This window comes from Cygnus atratus, chromosome 5, assembly GCF_013377495.2.
Source record: "Cygnus atratus isolate AKBS03 ecotype Queensland, Australia chromosome 5, CAtr_DNAZoo_HiC_assembly, whole genome shotgun sequence".
In the NCBI taxonomy this organism is placed as follows: Eukaryota; Metazoa; Chordata; class Aves; order Anseriformes; family Anatidae; genus Cygnus; species Cygnus atratus.
The window spans coordinates 61,004,963-61,027,281 of NC_066366.1; the positions used below are offsets into that span (position 1 = coordinate 61,004,963).

Genomic DNA, 22,319 nt, shown 5'->3' on the forward strand with positions numbered 1-22,319 from the left:
TACCTACTTTAAAAAAAATAATCAACCCCCCAAAACTGAACTGAATTAGCTTGTAAAATGAATAGAAACTTTCTGTACTTCCCTATGCTTTTGTTTGAAAGTATGCTTTGTGTTACTTAATATCATTAAAATTTTATTTTAAAAATAATTTTCAAAACTCAAGCCTATTCCCCATAGTTTTTTTCTGGAATCTAATGCAACATGCTTACCTTCTGCGCTTCTAGCAAGCAGGAAACGGAGGAAAGAAGTCATAAGCATCTGCCACAATCAAGGTTCTCTTTAATAAGTCGTGACTTTTTCTAGTCACTTACTGTTGTAAAAATACCATTTGAAATACTAATTTTTTTTTAGTATTACTAATTAGTTTTTTAAACTAATACAGTGAGAAAAAAAGGTGCTTCAGATGGTCTAAGCAGCAAGATAAAAGCCAGTTCATTTTAGCAGCAGAAATTAAATCTGAAAATTCAGTGACCCTCCATGCAACTAGAGAGAGTCACTTTATGTTATTGAGGTGTTGCTCAGAGAAAGCCCTCGATGTTGGCCAAGAGAGCTGCTGTAGTCATGAAGTGCTGAAGGAGTCATGTGAGGATAGAACAACACGTTCCACTTTTCCCTTCTGCTTGCTGAGAGTCTCTGTCAAGTGCAAGGGGAGCCAGGAGAGGAACAGCATGCTCGTTCTGCCTTTCAGCAGTACTGCACGTTGGAAGGGCATCAGGTTCACAGGATACCTCCTGAACAGAGTATATGTGAAAATGCGGATTCCTCAGCAATCTAGAAGAAGCTCCCAGGAAAGGATTCTGACTTCCTCCCAATTCTGCTCTGACATGAAATATGGACAGCAGACTTCTCCAATCTTTCATGTATTTTCAGTTGTTAGTGTAAGTTTTATGGCTATGGAGGATGTGGGAATAGTCCATTTCCCGTGCATCAGTGACTGAGATGTTTAGAAAAATAGGAGCTGAAAAATTGACTGGAATGGGACAGAATGGACAAAAACAGGAATGAAAGAGGAACACATTGAGAACTGAATGAAAAAGAATAGAGGAAATTGAAGAACGCGTTCAAATATACTGTGCTGGGAAAGAGTAAAATGTGAGTCTGAAAGTAAAATGAAAGTGATGGGAAATGGCAAGGAAAAAGCTTTAAATAGTGTATGTTATAGGAAGAAAAGAAACAATCAGGAAGCAATATGGTTATAACCAAAACAACATTATTAGACTATGTAGTTGCATTCATTGCCTATTAAATAGACAATGATTTACAAGTTTATTATAAAATCTAGAGTACAGTAGAAAGTACTTTACTGTTATAACCCCTACATTGAAGGGATGTAGCGGCCTAAGCTTTCTTTGCTTTGATAAAATGTATTTAAGGAAGATGGGGATAGAGGGATTCTTGTGCCAGTGAGAGAGCCAGGTTCTTGAGCAATCAATGTTTAACCATTTCCTCCATTCTCATCTACCATTTACAAGATCACAAAGCTTTTATGTAGACATAGAGTTCTACACAACTAGGATGGTGCAGTTTAAAACAAAATAGCCTTCCGAAGGTAGGCAGGACTATGTCAGCCTTGTGAGGTTTTTTATTTTTTTAAAAGCTCTCTGTGTAAGACGATGCCTTTCAAACTAAAGTCTGCTTTACCGTATTTTATTTTAAATCAGATTATTGGAAGAATTTGTAAATCACATCCAAGAATTACAGGTAATGGATGAAAGGATTCAGAGAAAGGTGGAGAAACTCGAACAGCAATGCCAGAAGGAAGCAAAGGAATTTGCCAAGAAAGTACAAGAGCTGCAGAAGAGCAACCAGGTAAAATCTAAAGCGTATAGTCAGTGCTAAGCTTTGCAAATTTTAAAAGCATCACATGCTCCATTAACATTTCCTGGTACAGTGTGCTACTGTTTGGGGTGAAAATAGAGGATTTGATGGAAAACAATTTCCCCTGTCAGAGGGTGCTTATCTGCATGTTCCATTAATGAGCGTTAGCTAGTCCAGAAGTAGTGAGTCTTCACAATAGCTTAATGGAAGGCACTAAACTTTAAGCAGTTATGTGCACTTAATTAGCAGTTCCGAGTAGTTCTGCAGTTTGAGATAGCCTGGAAAGCTGATGCCTGGATTCCCCGTGCTTCTTACTGATGTAAATCTCGTGCTTCCTAAAGCACGGTAAATGGAAACGATGAGAATTGTGTCCGTGTGCATGTTCTCCCAGGTTGCCTTCCAACATTTCCAAGAGCTGGACGAGCACATCAGCTATGTAGCAACTAAGGTCTGTCACCTTGGAGACCAACTGGAGGGGGTAAACACGCCACGGCAACGGGCTGTGGAGGCTCAGAAGCTGATGAAATACTTTAATGAGTTTCTGGATGGAGAGCTGAAGTCTGATGTTTTTACAAACTCTGAAAAGGTAAGAGCTGTCAGCGGGATGAAAGCAGTTCAAAGCAATAAGCAGTACTGCCCTAATTACAAGCTGCTACCATGACTTACCATGGTCAGACTTCAAACCAGTGAGTGACTGACTTGTTAAAGTTGCATTGTTCTGAAATGTAAATTAACAACACTAGGCTGCAGATTGCTGATAAAGCACTTGTATTCAGTGATGCTTAATGTGGCAATGTTGGCATTTTTCATTTTATGAAATTATCAGAGATTTGAGAAATGCTGGGGAGGCAACTTTAGAGCCTGTACAATATCTGCCTTTTCTTTGAACCCCTTGCCTCAGATCCACCCTGTAATGCAGAACGTTTCTGAATACAACTTCTTTGTGAAACTTTACTCTGTTGGGTCAGTCCACTGGCCTTGGATACCTTTTTGTCACAGCATGCCTTGGGGCTTTGTATAGTCCTGTGGTTATGTCTCCACCCTCTGAATTTAGAGGAACCAGGCAGGAAAACTTCAAAGAAACGTTAAAGCATCTTGTTTTTCTTATGCTTCAAAAGTATGTTCGTGATGCAAATATAATCTGAGGGGTCTGACTAATAGAAATAAATTGACGGAATAGTGTCCAGCTGTAAGCAAAAAGACTCATTCACATTGTAGTAAGATAAGTAGTTTTTTTGTGTGTGTGTTTTGGTTTTGTTTTGTTTGTTCCCCCCAAGTGTGTCCTGAACAATCATCCTGCTCTGCTTAAATTGTGTGCAATGGTATGACTGTAGTCAGGAAAAGTTGCAGTGCATGGGAACAGCAAAAACTTGGTTTGCACATTCAGCAAAAAATGTTTTTTCTTGAAATGCCTCTCATAAAGGACCTAAGAAAAGTTAATGTCATCCCTTCACTACTAAGCCAAAAGTGTCTTTCAGGGAGTTGGAAAACTAGTAGCTTCGTATACTTTTATTTCCAAGAATTCAGTTGCATAGTGATTTTTGAATCATGGTCTGTGGATATATGGTAATTTGCCAGTTGATAATTTGCCCTAGTCTGCGAGGGAGTGCAAAAAATACTTTTCTGATTTCCAAGGAAAACAGAAAGGTTCCAACATAACAAAAGTTCTTATGTAGATAGTCTGTTCAAGGTTGTCTTCTTTTTTTTTTTATTCCCTAAGTAGAAATAAAAGATGCATTTCCAAGTTACTTTAAAACAGCATGGTAAATAACAAAGCATAATTTAAAGAAAGTTGTATTGTCTCCTGAAGAGTCTCGTAAAGAATTCAACTTTTACTCAGAACTTTGTTTTGTAATATTTCCCATTGGAGGGTCTGAAAATTCTGTGGTAGATATATGTGGTAAGGCTGGAAATTGTTAAACAAATTAATCTTTGTACACCCTGAAGGCATTCAGCAAATCTGGAGGAAGACGAGTGTAGGAAAGGCCAAAAGTCTTATGTCAGCCTGCAAAGGAAGCATGTGAGAACACAAATGAAAATTTCCGGATATGTTATTTTACACGGAGTATTTTCAGCCCTGGTGTGTTAGTACTGCTCTGTAACTTTTTGCCTCCAAATTTAAATAGCAGGTAGCAATAGTGTTAATAAAAGAACCTGACTAGATGTGTGGTGTGACATCTTAATACATCTTTGAACTAAAAATATTTCTGAAGCATGACATAGTAGCAGATACTCTAAAACGTAAATCACTAATACTTTATCAGTGTCTTCTGATTTTCGAACTGATGTGGTTTTAGATTGTATTTTGGAGGATGCTGGGATTTCTTATACAATGCCGTCCCTCACAAGTGTGAGTTTTTCTCTAAGACATTGAGGGCAAGGGATGCTGAGAAAGGAGAGGCAATAAAGGAGTTGTGAAGCAGTTATTTTGTCAGGGATTCGTTATTTTCTCAGTGATGTCAGTTTTTTAAAACCTGTTGGATTCTTACCTCCTCTTTTTTTCTCTGTATGCAAGCTGTTGTTTCTCCCATTACTTTCTCCTAGCTGTACTGAGTAATTTCCAGATATTGTCTCCATGATGGCTTTCCTTTGCTCTCTTGTCCTAAGCTGTGTGTTGTGTGTCTTCATCCTCAGAGTCGTTACGATTTGCCTTGCGCTGCCAGCTAACCAGGACCTCCTCTTCACGGAAGTGTCTTAAAGCAAGCAAATCACTCCAGTTAAAACAATTCAATTACAAAATGGTGCAGCACCTCACTGGTTTGTCATGCAGTAGCGTTGTCATGTTTAATGTTTACTGTTATTCCTACACCCTCTTCCTCATTTATGTTCTGCATTCAACATCATTCCATTATGCCTTTTAACTGGCTCATAACAATGTTTTCTCTTAAAATTTTCTCTTGCTATCCCTTGTCCACCTTTTCTTCTGTTGTTTTTTTTCAGATGTTTTAGTCTGTGTTTTACAGAATCCATATTTATTTTGATGTAATAGTTTACAGAAGCATGATTCAATTAAAAATGAGATATGTCTGGATTTAAGCAGAAACCATGTAGAACTGATTTGTCATGGCTGCTGTAGTGCATAAGAAAAGGCCACAAATTCAATAAAAATCTAAGAAGTTAGTTAACAGCTATTGTGTGAAAAGAAGAGAGAAAATGTTCCATTTGTCGGGTGACTTTTTTTTCCCTTTTTGATTTTTTCGTTTGGTAATACTGATGAATAACTGCTAATATATAGACTATCCTAATGACATCAGTATCAAACAGAAAAGCTCGTTAGGTATTAAGGTTGCTTTAAGCTAATAGAAATAACTGCTGTTTCATTGGATTTATTTGAGGAGCGTGGCTGCTTTTGATTTAAGAGGCTATTGTAAGCTGACAGTTCAAAACATAAGCTGCTCTTAATAAGCAGAGTGACTGCGCCTTGTTAGAGCGCCTGTTTTTGCTGAACAGCCAACCTCATGCGATGACTGTGCCCTGTTTTCTTACCTGTGTGTGTTGTTCCATTCCTGAAAAGTTTTAATCCCAAACTGCTCTGAAGTGGTGGGAGAATAGGATTTCGTTACTTCCATTCCTCTCACCCTAGTTCCCTGGAACGTGGCTAACAGGAAAAAGGACACAATGTGCACGTTCTCCATGTGATCTATTGTGCCAGCGTATATGAGGGCTTTGCCTGGATGTGGTAGTTACTTTTCATCACTCCCTTTGAGGGGCCTTCCAGTCACCAAGACCAAATAAAGACTACAGCTGTCACAGAGCCGTGGTTTGGACCAGTCAACATTGTCTGCTAAATTCGCTGCTCTTAATCACAGAATCGCAGGCTGGTTTGGGTTGGCAGGGACCTTACAGCCCATCTAATCCCAGCCCCTGCCATGGGCAGGGACCCCTGCCCCCAGCCCCATCCAGCCTGGCCTTGGGCACTGCCAGGGATGGGGCAGCCACAGCTCCTCGGGGCAGCCTGCGCCAGGGCCTCACTGCCCTCAGTGTAAAGAATTCCTGCCTAACATCTAACCTAAATCTACCCTTTTTTGGTTTCAACCAGCTCTTTTTGTGACACTTTCAAAATTAGCAGTTGCCGTTTTCTGTAGTTCTAGTTAGCCTGGTGAAACAGTCACTGAGCACTAGTTAGATGCACTTGCCATGCTGATTGATCATTGAAAGACAAATGGTAAAAGGCCTTGCTGTTCAGGGCAGCAGAAATCTGCATGCTGTTTTACCTTTATTCTCTAGTTTTTGTATCCTTGAGACTATTCATATTTTGTCGATGCATGATAAATGAAATTTCATCTTAATTTTTGCTTTAGACCTCACAGTTTTTAATTTCTAGTATAGCTTCCATTTCTCCTTTCTGGGGAGAACGTTAGCTATGCTCTGCCATGATCCCTTTTCCCCCCTCTTTTCCTCTTCGTGCCAAGCATAGTCATGGCTTTTCTGGATGCAACTATCCTGTACTTTCTTCAAGAATTCATTGGTGCTTTTCCTGGGGTGTCTGAAAGGGTTGTTAGCCAATTCACTTCTGGAGCTCAACAGAGAGCTCTTCTGGTTGGGTGCAAGTCAGTCTGATTTTTATCTTAATTCATGGTAAAGTATCATGTTGCAATTCAGCTGGCTGTGCGTGTTATATTTGTGTATTTTTTTACAAAATGGAAGGGTACTTATTGATGTGAGATTGCTCTAGCCACGTTATTTGGGGCTGATTAGCTCGGAAACTAAGTCTATAAGTCTATAAGCCTTGTTGGCCTGATGTGGTGCTGAGCTATGTGTCCAGACAGCTTAAACACCTGTAGAGGTGTGTCCCATATGAACATATAGTGAAAGAATTTTTCTAATGTCTTGACCTATATAATTGTATATTAGAATTTATCATAAGCATCATAGAAGTGCATACTTTAAGGAGGTGATCTCTTCCGCAGGTATATCGGTTAATTTTAGAGATAGGAACTACATGTATGAAAGCTGAACAGTGGAGATGGAAGAAAGGAATAGCCCACAATCAGATCTTTAGTAATCGACCGTCATGTTTTTATTTCTAACAGATTAAAGAGGCAGCTGATATTATTCAGAAACTGCATTTGATTGCACAGGAACTACCTTTTGACAGGTAAAATTCTATCTGAACATCTCTTAAAAACAAAAAAACCCACCACAACTACTTCACAGCTGTAATTTTCTGATGCTTCTCTTTTTATGGGGGTGGTGGGGGACATGGGGAGGGATAAGATGGGAGAGGGGCTTTACTTCACTTGTGATTCCTGTAGTTTTTGAGATGGATCATGTGCTTATTTCTGTCCCTTCTATTCTTGAATTCGTGTTCATGTACTCATGTTGCAGGATCATCTTTACATACACATCCTAAACTGCTTAACAGACTTTTAATGGGGTAATTTTGGTGTGCTGACTTAATTAGATTTGGATTAGATGCTTGTAGGTTTTTATGGTTATGAAGCATGTAACTTTTCTGTCATCTTTGTGTTACATATTTTCATTTTGAAATAGATCATGGGTAACAGGCACTCTAGGATGTCTGATTTCTCCTGTGATGTGGATTTGAATTTAATCATGGTATTTTTTGATATTAACAGGTTTTCTGAAGTAAAATCGAAGATAGCAAGTAAGTTATCTATCCAGTTCAATCCATACTCCTATATATGAATTGTTAAAACTGATCAAAGAAATATGCAATACTGTTAGTGGTACCATTTTTGCCAGTGCTTTTATTACATGGCTTGATGGATTTCATTTTTTTATTTTTATTTTTTCTTATTTTCTCCATTCCTTTCCAGGTAAGTACCACGATTTAGAGTGCCAGCTAATTCAAGAGTTTACCAGTGCACAGCGGAGAGGTGAAATCTCCAGAATGAGAGAAGTAGCAGCAGTCTTGCTTCATTTTAAGGTAAAAGCAGGGGTCTTAATTTAACAAACAACAACAAAAAAAAAACACCAGGATACAATAAATGCCTCTTTTAAGTGAAAATATTTGCACAGGCACAATGACCATATCAGATAACACATACACCTTTACAAATACTGAGGTGTTCCATCTGAAATCAAATGCAGGGGAATAAAGGAGGCATATGATGAGGAATCAGAGGCAGTGTCAATAGAGACCATTCTGAGATAATCTTTTCTTGAATGTGTGTGAGCTGACATTCATGCTTGAGGAATGTTAAAACCTGTGCTGTATAACCATGGAGAGTGATGATTATTGAAGCTATGCTAGATTTGTGACAAAAATGGATTTGAAACAGTCTACGCTTCAGATGAATGTATTTTTTTTGCAATAACTTTTTCAGAGGAGTTGTATTTCATTAATTTCATTCTGTACCAAAACCACGGAGAACCTGCTTTAACATTGAATTGTTTTTCTCCTTCCACAGGGCTATTCCCATTGTGTTGATGTGTACATAAAACAGTGTCAAGAGGTAATGCATTTTTTGTCTTGCATGCATCTCCTTGGGTGTTGATTTATTTAGTCCTATAGGTAATTGTAAATATAATATTAAATTTGCTTCTGAAACCCTAGGGTGCATTCCTGAGGAATGATGTGTTTGAAGATGCAGCCATTCTCTGCCAACGAGTGAATAAGCAAGTTGGAGAAGTCTTTAGCAATCCAGAGACCGTGCTAGCCAAACTCATTCAAAATATCTTTGAAGTTAAACTTCAGGTATTTCAAATTTAACATGTTAAAGTTATTGAGCAAGCTTTACCTCCATAAGTGTTTTATCTGGTAATAACAATTATTGTGAATTTACAATATTCATAATCATGTATAAGATGTGGAATCACAGCTGATTGCCCTATAGCATTTCATACAGATATTCAGGCCTATTTCAAGTAAAGCTACTTGTACTGCAAATACAGTGCAAATGAAAATGCTCAAATGCGGTGTGTAAAATTAAGGGAATCAATGCATTCATTAGCTAGTTCATAAGATATCATACACATTTGATTCTTTTCTGTATGCTATCCCCAGAACATAGCAGGAAAGGAAGTTTCACATTTAATAGTATCTCTTTCCTGTTCATGCTTGGAATTAAGTTTCATGTATGAGGCTAGCTTTGAATAAGGAAAGATAACTTATGCCAGGAGTATTTTCCTGCAGCTATTACACTGTTTATATGAAAGTTTGTAGTAGTTGAAAATATTGTTACCCATCCTGCAAATACACTCTGTTAAGTGTGTAAAGTCAATAGCATGCCTACTCATTGCAAAAAGCAATTTCCCTGTCAGCGTTATTCCCCTTATCGACAATAATATAGTGTAGGGATTGAGCTTGTGTTTCATTCCCAAATTTGTGCATCAATTTTGACTTAATATTTTATGGTAAATAATATTTTTGGCCAAATATTCAATTACAAGAAGGCTCTAAGCTTGTATGTACTTTGTGTATCTATTATGGTAAACAAATATATGTCTTTTGCTTATTATCAAATGCAGAAATGCATTTAGACCTCTAGTGGTTTTGATTCTTAAAGAGAAGAAATCTAGTGTTTGGTCAAGTATCTTTTCAAAGCAGTCTCTCTCTTGTATTTGCTTCACATTCTACTACTTTATATTATTAAATCACTTTCTTCAAAAAGATGCATTTAACTATCTGCAGGTGATGCAAGGGCTGTAAATCAGAGACTTAAAACCAAAGAATACGTGAATTACTGAAAATGTGTGCATTGAAGGAAACATATGTAAACCTAACAGGTAGTGAGTATGACCTGAGGTTTGATATCTGTTCTTCTAACAGATGTACCTAAATTTTGCAGATTTATGTAAAGGACCAGCTAGAAGAACACAGGAAATCAGATGCAGAGCAGTATCTTAAGAATCTCTACGATCTGTATACAAGGTATTTACATACTGATGATGAAGTTACTGTTGTTGATATCCTCTTGTAATAAACTGAATGTGTCATCAAGATGTAGGACGAGAGGACAAAAAAGTAAACTCAAAAAAAAAAAAGAAAAAATTAATGGCTGTTAACCTTTCCAGTGATCACATTCCTAAAGAAAACTTTAAATAGCCATTGTTATTTTTAATGGGAAATAGTATAGTGGTCTTTGAGTGTAATTTTAAATCTGGGCAAAAGCCAGTCCTCTATATCTCACTTTGATTGCAATTGTGCTGTATGTAATCAAACATGAATTATGCAAAGTTCTTTACTTAAATATAAAGCTGCTAGAAGTCCTAATCACGATCAGGATTCTGTTGTACTATGTACTTTACAAACATTTAATGCTGTAATTCATACAAATTCAGCTTTCTCCCCCTCTCCCCTTCTTTGTTTCTTTTGCATAAAGAACTACTAATCTTTCAAGCAAATTGATGGAATTTAACTTGGGTACTGATAAGCAGACTTTCTTGTCTAAGCTTATCAAATCCATTTTCATTTCCTACTTGGAGAATTACATTGAGGTGGAAATTGGTTATCTGAAAAGTAGGAGCGCTATGATTCTGCAACGCTATTATGATTCCAAAAACCACCAGAAGAGGTCTATTGGCACTGGAGGGTAAGTTCTTTCTATGAAGTTCCCTACTTCTAAAGTGGAAGGGAGGTGGTAAGGGGAGAAACGTAGTATTTACCATGCCAGATATGCAGTGATCAACTGCAAAAGGGCAAAGTCACTTCTAAAGTGACCTACAGCTTTTTATATTTGCTATCATTTTATGTTAACTTCCTTTAAAAAGCGTATTGCTCTTGATACATGTGAAAGGTGATGCATGGTATTTATATACTCATGGAAAATGAAAAATACCAGTTAAACCTATGTTTCAACTTAGGATCCAGATCCACAAAAGGACTGAAGCAAAATTAAGGTACCTAACGCATGTGTATGTGTGTATCTAAAAGCATACATTTTTTTTCACCTGCCCAGGTCTTGTGGTCCCCTCCCAAGACCTAGGAAGGGGAAAAGACCATAGCAATGTCAGTGAGAAAGCTCTTAATGAGCCCAGAAGATGCAATGGACTTAGAGAAAGGTAAAAACAAGACTTCATTATCCTCAAGGTAGAGAAACTAATAAACGAGTAGTGAGATGTGGGAAAGGAAGAATTAAAATTTATGAGACAGAAGTGATGAGACTACTGCACCTTTCAAAGAGTTGTTGGGGTCAGTGTGTCAGGCATGAAAAGTGATTTGGAGAGAACAACAACAATAACAAAATAATTAAATGAATTAAAAAGCGAAGATGAAAATTTAATTTTCTTGGGGAAAATTAAATTGATTATAATGACAGACTTTATGGGTTGCATTATGCATGGAAATGTGTTGGAGCATGCTCGACTAAGTCAGGACTGCGTAGATAGGAATGAGGATGAGAGGCCTTGTGGGTGTGGATGAGATAGAAAGCTCTTATTTGTGTTTTGAAAGTAAAATGTGTCAATGTATGAAAGCTAAACTTTGTCCACAGAGCATACATCCCAGAGGATTTAATTGAAATTATTTTTATTCCCCAGCGGGGGAATAGCTGCTACCATGGTGCAAATGTGCCATGGTAGAATATGGCTGACTCTGGGATCAGAGGTGGTTGTTTTGCATTTACTAGCAATTTTTTTAAGCTTGCAAGACTGTCTTAATGCTTGCAAATCCTAAACTGTGTCTTGGGTTCTGTTTTTGTGAGTTAACAACTAAAACATCCTAAATCACTGTTGAATATGAACATCAAAATTTCCATCCAGTGAAATCTTTTGGTATTTCTTTGTCCTAGTATTCAAGACCTCAAAGAGAGAATAAGGCAACGTACAAACTTGCCGTTGGGGCCGAGTATTGATACCCATGGAGAAACCTTTCTCTCACAAGAAGTGGTGGTTAACCTTTTGCAAGAAACTAAACAAGCCTTTGAAAGATGTCACAGGGTAAGTTTGCTTCCTGTAATCTCCACTAGTGATATAATTGTGTGTAGGAAATTAAATCTTCAGGTTCAGTTTTCAGTTTGATAGGGAGGGCTTTAGTCTATTAAACAGATTCTCTTTTATAGTTTTCACTGATTCAGGGTCATGATGGGGGCTATAGGTTTCCTTTTATATGTGTTCTTTAATACTGTCTGCTTTTTTTTTTTTTTTAAATAAACTAGACCTAAGAACTGGGAAGCATTTAGTGTATTTTTTTTCCTTTTTTAAGAATACAGAGAGTAGTTCAGCAGTTGTTCTTTTGTGTCAAATGCCACTTGTTCTAGCTTAAGAGACCAATCATCCGTATCACCAGCAAAATTATTTATTACGTGAGTAGAAATAATCTTTAATATTGTTTGCCTTGGTAACTTTCTACTGTTCTTTAAAAATACTTTAAGATTAAAAAGAAAACAGCTTTTTGTTTTAATTAAATCACTTGTTTTACTGCCTGCCACTTACTGTTTGGTATTTAGTTTAAACGAAACCCCTTTTAATTTAATTGCAGACTTAAATCAATAATTGGGATTTTTATTAGCTAAACACACTTAATTCTAACGATATTTTATGCCTCTAACATTCTAAATTAGTTCAGTGTATAAAAGCTTTTACCATTTTAGATATTCAGAAGCTTTAATATTTTAGATTCTAAGAGGGGGTAAAGATGTAACAAAATACAGGTACGGCACAGGCATGACAGACATTCCTAGTGGTGGACGGCAGTGACTGCAAGACACACAGGTAGAACATCTCTTTTTCTCAGTATGGTAGTTGCTACAGACTTGTTAAATTCATGATAACCACTTCTTGTAATTGTTCATGCTTTTTTTTTCTTCCTGTTAGGATCAGATTTTTTTTCATACTTGGTCTAAAACCAATTGTACTTTTTAGGGCTGGGGGGTGGGGGGGGCAGGGAAGGGGAGCAGGGAAGCAGTGCAAAGTGGATCTTGGCAAATAAGGAGAATTTTTAGAATTACAGGTACATAAAAACTTCTTTGTCATCATACATGCTGCTAAGATTGTCATGGGGGCAATTCACTATGCAAAGGAAAAAGTTAAACAACACCCTGGAACCCTGGATAGCTTATTTTAATATTTGTATTATGTGACAGATACAGATACACTGTTTGTCCTGACTGCTTTAGGAAAAATAAGTCGACAGTTCTGAACGTACCTGTATATTGAAATATTCCTGTGCTTAGAAATTTCTGTAACAGGGTGGGGTTTTGTGTGGTCGGTTTTTAGGCATACAGAGGAAATCTTTGGGAGTGCTGTTATGTAAATTGACTTGAATTGCAATAGTAATTTTATTCCAAGCTTCATAAATCTTCACTTAATTCCTTAGAAACCAAAGCCCTATTTCTTATGTGCAAAAGCCCTGTCACATTTTTCTTTAGAAAATGGATTTACTGACAGGTTGCTGTCCAAAATCCTGTGTTGCTTACAGTTCATGAAGGTATATATGTGAGCATTACTCTACTTAATAAAAATTTTCATGCTCTGACTCCAGCTGAACTGTGATAAATGGAGCTGAGGTTCGGTCTGGATTATTTTTTGAGGTATGGTGATGGAAGAACAGCTGTGGTGGCTGACACTGAAGGTCCATCTAACCCAGCATCCTGTCCTCTAGCAGTGGTTAGTAGCAGAAGCTTAGTAAAAGACAAAAAAAGGCAGGGCGTGTATAGAGTCATTTTTTCCAGGTACCTTCTCCCAGCATCCTGCAGTCTGTGGTTCAGGTGATTACTGAGATTACATCTAGATGCTTGTGTTTTAAGAACTTAATGAATAGCTTCACTGATTTATTATTATTACTATTAGAACCGGTTTATATTTTTGCTTTACATAACATCCTGTGGCATATTATCTTCATTTTAACTGTAGATGCTGAAGAATTTGTTGATACTAAACGCTGCTCCTGAGTAGTTCTCTGTATGGATACTTTTAATTTAGAATAAAATTCCAGTTATTTTGAAGTATTTGCTATATTTTAAGCTTATCAATATTGGATAAACTTTCAAATGTATGTAGAACTGACCTTTAGGATATTTTTTTCTTCTTCTTTAAAGCTCTCTGATCCATCTGACTTACCGAAGAATGCTTTCAGAATTTTTTCTATGCTTGTAGAATTCTTATGTACTGAACACATAGATTATGCATTAGAAACAGGCCTTGCTGGTGAGTACAATATCTTTTGAACGCTTCATCTCATTGACCTTTTTGTGCAGACCAACTTTACAGATCATTGCCTTGCCTTATTGATTGGCTTTGTTCAAAATATATTGGCTAAATGAAATTTGGTTTGTGTGTTTGGGAGTCAGTGTTTAATGTCTTCTGAAGTGTTACTTCTACTTGGAGAATTCATGCGCAGATGAGAATGTGCTACTGTCTTCAAAAACATTTGTATCAGAGATCTGGACATCAACACTACCTCTATTAATTGTTCTCTGTGCCCTAGCAGAATAATATTTTTGTATGAAGGCTTAGTGTTTCACATTTTATAAGAGCTCCAAACATGTTTTTATAGTTGTGCGTTTTAAAAACTGACACTAATAAGAAAACTGCTTGTATTAAGAAGTTAAAATCTTGACAATGAGAACCAGTCTTTCCTCAGTGAAAGCATAAACACTGTGTTCTGAATAAATATTTAAATTGTTTCATTTTGCTTTCAGAAACTTTAAAAGCAAGATATTTCTATGCTTACCTGATATAGCTAAGAGAAGTATTCTATATATGGCACCATGGTAAATTTTTCAAACTCTAAGCCTGTGATCTAGTAACCCATGGAAAAATTCTGCATACTTAAAATATCATCGTGCTAATTAAAGAACTGCATATCATTACAATCCTAACGAAACCTTCTTTGCTTTAGGCATTCCCTCTTCTGATTCAAAGAACGCAAATCTTTATTTCTTGGATGTTGTCCACCAGGCCAATACTATTTTCCATTTATTTGATAAGCAGTTCAATGATCATCTAATGCCATTAATCAGGTACCTTTATATTGATTGTCTGTTCCTTTTTGTGAATGGTCATTTGTGGTGAACAAAGCAATTTTTTTATTCTTCATCTCTGTTAAGAGGAGTTTATTCTTCGAGTGGTTCCACTTGATGTTGCGGAAGATAAAATACTGTACTGGGAGGGGGAGGAAGGGAAGTTGATCTGTATCTTGGGTAACCAGGGGGAGAGAGGGAGCTCCAAGAGTATTGATAGGAAGAAAAGACAAGTTGCTCTGCAGAGACCTCGCTGCTATATTTAAGACCTGGACTAAAGGGTTTTTTTGGTTGCATCCTGGGCTGAGCTGGCAATATCAGGGCTGCAGAGATTGCTGGGGGCTACATCAGTCTCTGCAAAGGAAGAAGCTCACCAGGCCATGGAGCCACATGTGAGCTACATAAAAGCTGGATGTTGTTAAGGAGCCACTGGTTGGAATCGCTCAAGGTAAGAGCTCACAGATGTTCTGTGAAAAGCTGGGTTTGCATGCGAAGTGTGGCCGGAGCTGGCAGCAGCGGAGAAGCACCGTGTTCAGTAGGCACAATGCTGCCTGAAGTGTCCTGCAGTACTGCCCGTCAGCACTCCGCAAGTCCTGTGTGTAGGGTCAGATGGCTTTTAAGGCTGTTGATTTGCTGTTCTAAAGACAGCTAACTCCATCTAAACTAGTCTTTTTTATGATGGGATGGTAAATCTTTGCACATTTTTGTTGTAATTAACAGCCCCAGCAAACAAATTTGTTTTGGTATTTTAACCTCACTTATACAACGCTTTATGCTGTTGCAGTTCTTCTCCTAAATTGTCTGAATGCCTTCAGAAGAAAAAGGACATCATAGAACAAATGGAAGTGAAGCTGGACATGGGCATTGATAGGCAAGTAGACATTTAAGCTTTCTGTTAATCACTGGTTCCTGTAAAACTCCTTTGTGATGTATTACTAGTTTTCCTTTTTTTTAAAGGTGAATTATTTCTGAACACAGAATTGATTTCTTCTACCTTTATTCTGCATAGGAAGTTTAGATTTTGTTTGTTTAGAGGGTATATTTTCCTTGGCAGTTTTCTGACCCCTGGAAAGATATTACTGACATATTTGGTTATGCTGAGAGAATGCTTTTTATTTTATTTTATAAAATTCAGTTTTATCTTATTGTCTCACGCTAGCTTTTTTTTTTTTCGCTTTAAAGGCATAAGGAGTGATGATTGAAATAGGTTAAAGGATTGCAGAATTTCCATAAGGAGCAAAGTTTGACAAAAATAGGTTAGATGACTTGTTTGAATCTGTGCGGTGCTATGGATTAGACCTAGTCATAGAAGTCTGTAGACCTGGAATAATTTTGCTTCTGACGTTGACTTGCTTTGAGGTTGTGACTCATTTAAATCTTTTTTCCGTTTCTTCGTATAAAAATGAGGGGATAGCCATAAAAATTGTAAATGAAAATCATAGCTGTTCTGCAGCAGGGGAAAGTAACAAGCTTAATGTTAGGAAACCAAGCTTGTGTGACTGACTGCCCTACTTTGCTCCAGGAAGGAAGTAGTGTTCCAATATTTCAAAGATGGTATTCAGCCTAGAACCAGTTACCTAACCTTTACATCGCTGTTTTGTCTCTGCAGTGATGGAAATAAACCTTCTGGTGGGAAGTGAGGGCTGCTCTGGAAATTATCACTGAAGTTTTTATAAGAATCACTCCGTACTGGAGAGGGGTGAGAACAGCATTGCATAGGAAAAGCAGGCATTGCATTTGTGTCCTACAGGGCACTTTCTGCAGAGATAAGGAAGAGATTTGATATAATATATTTGCAGAGAGCTCAAAGAGTTATTTCTTAAAAGGCATTTTCTGCATGTGCAAAAATAAAGGTGGAGGTGGAACATGTGCAAGTAACAATCGAGGTTTGAGCTGCTCCTGCTAGAACTTTACCTAGAGGCTTAAATTCAAAGCTTGAAATACTTGAAGTATTATTGAGGCTGTATGATTAGGTCTAGCAGGCATGGGTCAGTCTACAGCATTAGAATAGTTTGTAGCTGTTTGTGTAAAATAACTGATCTCTAAGAAGTGGCAGTGAGACTTTGGAGAACAAGTCCCTGTTGGAAAAGAGTACATTCAAAGGTTTGTGGATGGAGTCTTCAAAAACATTTAAGCTTTGGCACGTGCAAACAAGATTAGTTTTCAGATGAATGTTAGGTGTAAAATGTGTTTACGTGCCTGCTTACATGCTGCTTTGTAGTACCAGTGATGCTGTTAGGAACTGATTATCTTGCTTAAAGAAATGATCTAGTTTTTTTTTTTTTTTTTTTTTTTAAAAAAAAAGGCAAATTTCTCAGTGTTGATGGTTTCAATGCCACCCAATCTGTACAAGTCCTACAGCACATTCTGGAATGGCATTCCCTACAGTTGTCTACCTCTATAAAAGTGATTTACTCTATGCATAGAAAAGAATGAGTTTTAAAGGATCAATTTAGTCCCTCTTTGGACATATGTGGTGTTCTCTTCACCCATAGAACTTGACTCCTTCAAGTCCCATAACAGCCTTGACTGTGTGTTTTGGAGGGGAGCAGGGGAAAGGAGGGAAGTTTGGGTGGAGGGTGAGGGGGGGAAAAAGCACGGGGAGAGACAGGAGGAGGTTCCTGACAAAGGTGGGTGCTGAGACAGGTGTGCAGCCTCTCTCAGCCGCTTTGGTGTTTGACTTTTAGGTTGCGCTCAAAAGTAAACCAATGCCTTGGCCTTAGATAATGTTCTGAAAAAAATATATCTGGAGAGGGAGGAATAAAAGACACTGTAAAACTCTACTAGGCATTTTAGAACAAGAGAAATACCAAGCTCTAGCACAGAAAGAGGTGTTGCCCTCACCCCCCCTTTTTTTTTAATTTTTTGCAAGTGTTTTCTGATGCAATGTGATCTAATTCTACTAAACTAAGTATTTGGAACGCTTCCTTCAGTTGTCCAGTTCCCTCAGCAATGAAGAACGCTCTCCAGTTTCTTTGAAGAGCTGGATTTGAATGGCTTACTTCCCTGTTAATGTGTCCCCTGTAAAACTAGCTGGTCAGCATGCTGTGTGTTGGTCTTGAAGATACCTAACTTAGAGCAAAGAGGTGTTTGGTTTTTTTTCCCCTCGTTCTCCTTTTCTTAACTGCTTATTTAAAATCAACTTTGTCTTCTCTAGAGAATTGCATTGCAGCTTCAATCCCTTACTGCTTATAATACATTTGCTTTTAGTATATATTGTATAGATTACAGAAATGTCAGGTAGTGAGGTTTTTTCCTCATCGTTTTATGCTGCATGCTTTTGCATAGAATCACTTCAATATATGTACATATAAAAATCAAGGAAATGAAAGTGTTCTCTTTAAAATCCCAAATTTATTTGTAACTTTAAAGGACGCTGAATTGTATGATTGGACAGATGAAACACATCTTGGCTGCAGAGCAAAAGAAGACAGATTTTAAACCAGAAGATGAAAACAATGTTTTGATTCAATATACTAATGTAAGTAAACCAAGTTCCAACTCACCCGTATAGCTTCAAATGCACTTGAATGATATCAGGTACAGGATTATGTTAACAAATATGCATTTGACAACATTTGTATTTGATTAATTTACTTAGCAATTCCATTTTGTACTAAGCAATTGCAAACTGTTCTGAAACTCTCTTCCCCAAGCTGAAAAGGAACATTAGGAGTTTTGTATCTAGTGTCAGACACAGATCAGTAGGTGCTGGACAAAGTGTCACATTCTTTCCTTTCCCAAGAGGCCCAGATTTAAAACAGGGTTTTTAGCTGATAACTAGTTTCTGAAACTCATAGCTTAAAGCTAATTATCAGATACTCCAGTTGCTGGGTGCTTTTTCCCCTTAAGATGTCAGAAGCATAAGAAAACATGATGGGTATGGCAAGAACAATTTTTCCTGTAAAATGTTCTTTACCACTGTATCTGTTGAAATCCCAGACTCCAGGCTGCAGAAATACAGCTCAAGGGCTGGGTTACATTAGTCTGTTGTTAGGGAAATGCAGAGAGGTGTAGAGAACAGATTATTATTAATGGAAAGAAGTAGGAGGACTGCCTGAATACCTGAAGCCAGACGGAAATGGGAAAAGTGGAGAAGTAAGATTGGTACTTTGTGGGAAGAGTGAAGATGGCTGTTAATTTGGGCTTATAATTACTGCTGATGAGGCTTGTAATCACCTTGTTTTCCCCCTTGGTCAAGCATTGCTTAAATTAAAAGCACAAACAGAAGTGCTCTCTTCTGAACTGACATGAAGTATAACTTAGTGGAATATTGTCTTGCATCTGTCTTTCTACTTGCATTTTTGCCTCTGTGGCAAATGAAAAACTGAATTGTTAATTAGAAAATAACTAATGATGTCGTGCTTCAGGAATTTTAAAGAACTTAGTAACTGATGTTTAGCTTATGATCTAGTAGCCACTTTATGAGAACAGGTTTCTAGAATTTATTTATTTTTTTAAAGGCTTGCGTTAAAGTCTGCAGCTATGTCAGAAAGCAGGTGGAAAAGATTAGGAATTCTATGGATGGTAAGAATGTGGACACAGTTTTGATGGAGCTTGGAGTTCGTTTTCATCGACTCATCTATGAACACCTACAGCAATATTCCTACAGTTGCATGGGAGGCATGTTGGCTATTTGTGATGTGGCTGAATATAGGAAGTGTGCCAAAGACTTCAAGGTAAGCTATGTGTATGTTGGTGACGTACAGCCATGTTTCGGAGTTAGATACTATTTTTCACCAGAAGTTTTCATAAGAAGTCCTCATAAAAATACTCTGTTTCTGTTTGAACATCAGCATTTCACATACCGATGTTATACATTCTGTTCCTGTAATGGTAGTTCTTTATCATGTCCTAAAGAAAACAAAAAGCCACAAACTTAGAAAAGCATGTGCCTGTATATATACTTATGCACACATGAAGAAAGAACGACTGCAATGCATCTTCTGTAGGGATGAAGTGTTTTGGGAATCTAGATGGATGTTGTGTTGTAAGACTTAAAGTAGCTTTTATTCTTAATACCCATCTCTTTTTTTTTTTTTTTTTTTCTCTCTTAACCACAGATTGCACTGGTGTTACAGCTCTTTGATACTTTGCATGCACTTTGCAACCTTCTGGTTGTAGCCCCGGATAACTTAAAGCAAGTTTGCTCAGGAGAACAACTTGCTAATCTGGACAAGAACATCCTTCACTCCTTTGTTCAGCTGCGTGTTGATTATAGGTCTGCTCGTCTTGCTCGTCACTTCAGCTGAGAGCATGGAATGAAACATTGTACCTTTGGGCAGTCCTCAGTTAGAAAGCACAGGGAATGATTTCTTACCAAACCATGGTTGTAACTTTTGTGGGATAATGACTGTTCAGACTAAAACAGCAGCCATATTTAGACATGACGATGTAGAATACGAGCAGGTAAAAATCAGAATGATAGTTCATGTAACCTAAAGTTCTCCCACTGATGAATTTTTGCAAAACTACTTGCTACTGTTTGTTTTTTTTTATTGGAAATGTTGTGGGAAAGCAAGTGGTACATTGGAAGTATTTTAGTCTTCAATATTGAATTATCAGACACCATTTGTTAGACTTGAACTACAGAGCATAGCGTAGGTAATGGATTACATAGAATAGACCACTGTAAAAACATTCTTCATCAATTTTAATGACTTGGACTTCAGCACAGCTAATCATAATCAAATTATCTTTGATTGGTGTTTCTAAGCCATTTCTTTCATTTAAAATGTTATCCTGCTCAATGTAATTTCTTGCTCTAATTAATTAGTTTGGAATTTCTTTGAGATGTAGAAGTGAAAGGAACGCTATCCCAGAAAGATGTAATTTATTCATTGTGTAGCATCCTAAACAGAACTAAAGTGGTGAAAAGATTTTTAATTTTTTTTTGTACCTAACAGTCAAGGGCCCACTGGGATATATTGTAGTTGTGACATTCTTGTTTCTGTTTGTTTGATATTGGCACACTGAATTTTATATATGCTTCTAAAGTAAATGCGGCTGCCTTGTCAAATGCGTTCTTGCTACAAGGCAAAGGTTCACATGTTTGGGTTAATACAACTTTTTCCTGTCTCTTGTTTTGTATGTAAATAAATTCAGATTATAACAAGTGAAAGGATAAAATGTAGCCCAACTGTTCATTTGTATGTGGGAGGAACGGACGGCAGCTCTAGCAAAAAACCTAAAGGTAAAATTTCTTGTGCTGAAGATAATTGATCCTCAGTGCTTGAGCAATATGAAATGGTGAAGTGTGCAAAAGCTTCTCTTCCACTGCTCTTAATTTCAATATTGGAGACAGACTACTTTTAGGTCAGTTATGTTCCAGCACTTGTTGAAGGTGCTTCTGAGATGGACCCAGAGCATGCATATAGTAAACTGAAGCAATGGTGTTGTTTGAAACGTTTGGGGTGGCTTTTCCACAAACAGTTGAAAATTATTGTGAATAGACCTTTGTTCAGAATAAGCTCATGTGGAAAATGGGTTGGAACCGCTGTGGTTTGTGTCTTCAGCCTGACTTGCATCATCCTTGAACAGATAATCTGTAACACTTCGTTTTATTTCTACAGTGGGCTCAGCATATATTATGAAAACTTCTTTCTTTCCCATTGTTAGAGCAGCATTTCTATAAATTTACTTTATTGGCTGGTCAAATAAAATTATTTTCGTCTTTTGTTAATGACTTCCCAGGTGTAGTCAATATTGACAGACTTGTGTGGAACTTCTCTTGGTTAGCTGAGTTTCTTCTGCTTCATTTTATATTTAGCAGAGCATTATATCGGTAAACAAGAGAATGGGTGCCAGACTTTCTCAAAGTATTCTGTGAGACTGGCTGCTTTGTTGAGCTGCGTAGCTCTGTTCCTTGGCCATGGCAGAGCCACAAAGAGGTTTGGACACTGGAGGAGGCACATGCTTGCACTGCTGCCATTTTTTTTTTCAAAAGCTCTGATGTGAATTCAGATGATACCTCTCTTACCTCTGTAACTGAAAGCCAACAATTTTAAGGCTGTGGTTTTATTAACCAATACAAAATCTTTCTACAAAAAGTGTCAATTTGTAATAAAGACTTAAGAACAATGAACATCATTGTAAGATTGCAGATCACAGAAGTGCTTCAGAATTTGTTGTATGATTGTTTTATTTTAAGGTTGTATGAAATGTATTTACCATATTTCTTGCTTTATTAGCTGTGTTTCCCATGCATATGCTCAGTGCAATATTTTCATTATGCCTGTTAACAGGAGGCGGCATAAAGTAGGTGAATACTTAAAAACGTAGATATGTAAACTCTTCCTCAATAAAAAGAATTTGCTCCAGATACTTTTTTCATTTCATTTCCACGTTCTACAAATATCTTTATACTCAATTGTAAAAAACCCTTCTATTTAAAAATAAAACAAAAAAAGAATAAAAGTAACTTTACTGACCAAATTTATCACTGGTGTGAGCTTTCCCTTTCCCCTTTCCTTGAAAAACCTCCCCAGGCAAACACACACACAGAGTTTCTATTTCGAGAGAAGACTGCGTTGTCAGTAAGTTTACTTTGCAATACAACTGGGGTTGGGATGGGGCAGGGAACTATAATTTTCACACATTTTTAAGTTTAGAGCTATTATAGCGTGTAATTTGGGA

General features: G+C 37.3%; 1 protein-coding gene across 2 annotated transcripts in view; it reads left to right on the forward strand.

The window, feature by feature from the left end:
- The window catches only part of EXOC5 (exocyst complex component 5), a 28,918-nt gene extending 6,800 nt beyond the window's left edge, over nt 1–22,118 (forward strand). For both annotated transcript variants that reach the window (XM_035551523.2, XM_035551522.2), the window contains exons 3-18: nt 1,662–1,809; nt 2,210–2,404; nt 6,852–6,916; nt 7,398–7,426; nt 7,599–7,708; nt 8,193–8,237; nt 8,339–8,479; nt 9,573–9,655; nt 10,107–10,316; nt 11,514–11,661; nt 13,761–13,869; nt 14,564–14,684; nt 15,469–15,555; nt 18,057–18,165; nt 19,148–19,363; nt 19,748–22,118. In XM_035551523.2, coding sequence (XP_035407416.1) covers nt 1,662–1,809; nt 2,210–2,404; nt 6,852–6,916; nt 7,398–7,426; nt 7,599–7,708; nt 8,193–8,237; nt 8,339–8,479; nt 9,573–9,655; nt 10,107–10,316; nt 11,514–11,661; nt 13,761–13,869; nt 14,564–14,684; nt 15,469–15,555; nt 18,057–18,165; nt 19,148–19,363; nt 19,748–19,936 — 2,005 coding nt within the window. In that variant the 3' untranslated portion in view covers nt 19,937–22,118. The remainder of the gene's footprint in view (nt 1–1,661; nt 1,810–2,209; nt 2,405–6,851; nt 6,917–7,397; nt 7,427–7,598; nt 7,709–8,192; nt 8,238–8,338; nt 8,480–9,572; nt 9,656–10,106; nt 10,317–11,513; nt 11,662–13,760; nt 13,870–14,563; nt 14,685–15,468; nt 15,556–18,056; nt 18,166–19,147; nt 19,364–19,747) is intronic.
- The last annotated feature ends 201 nt before the right edge of the window (nt 22,119–22,319 follow it).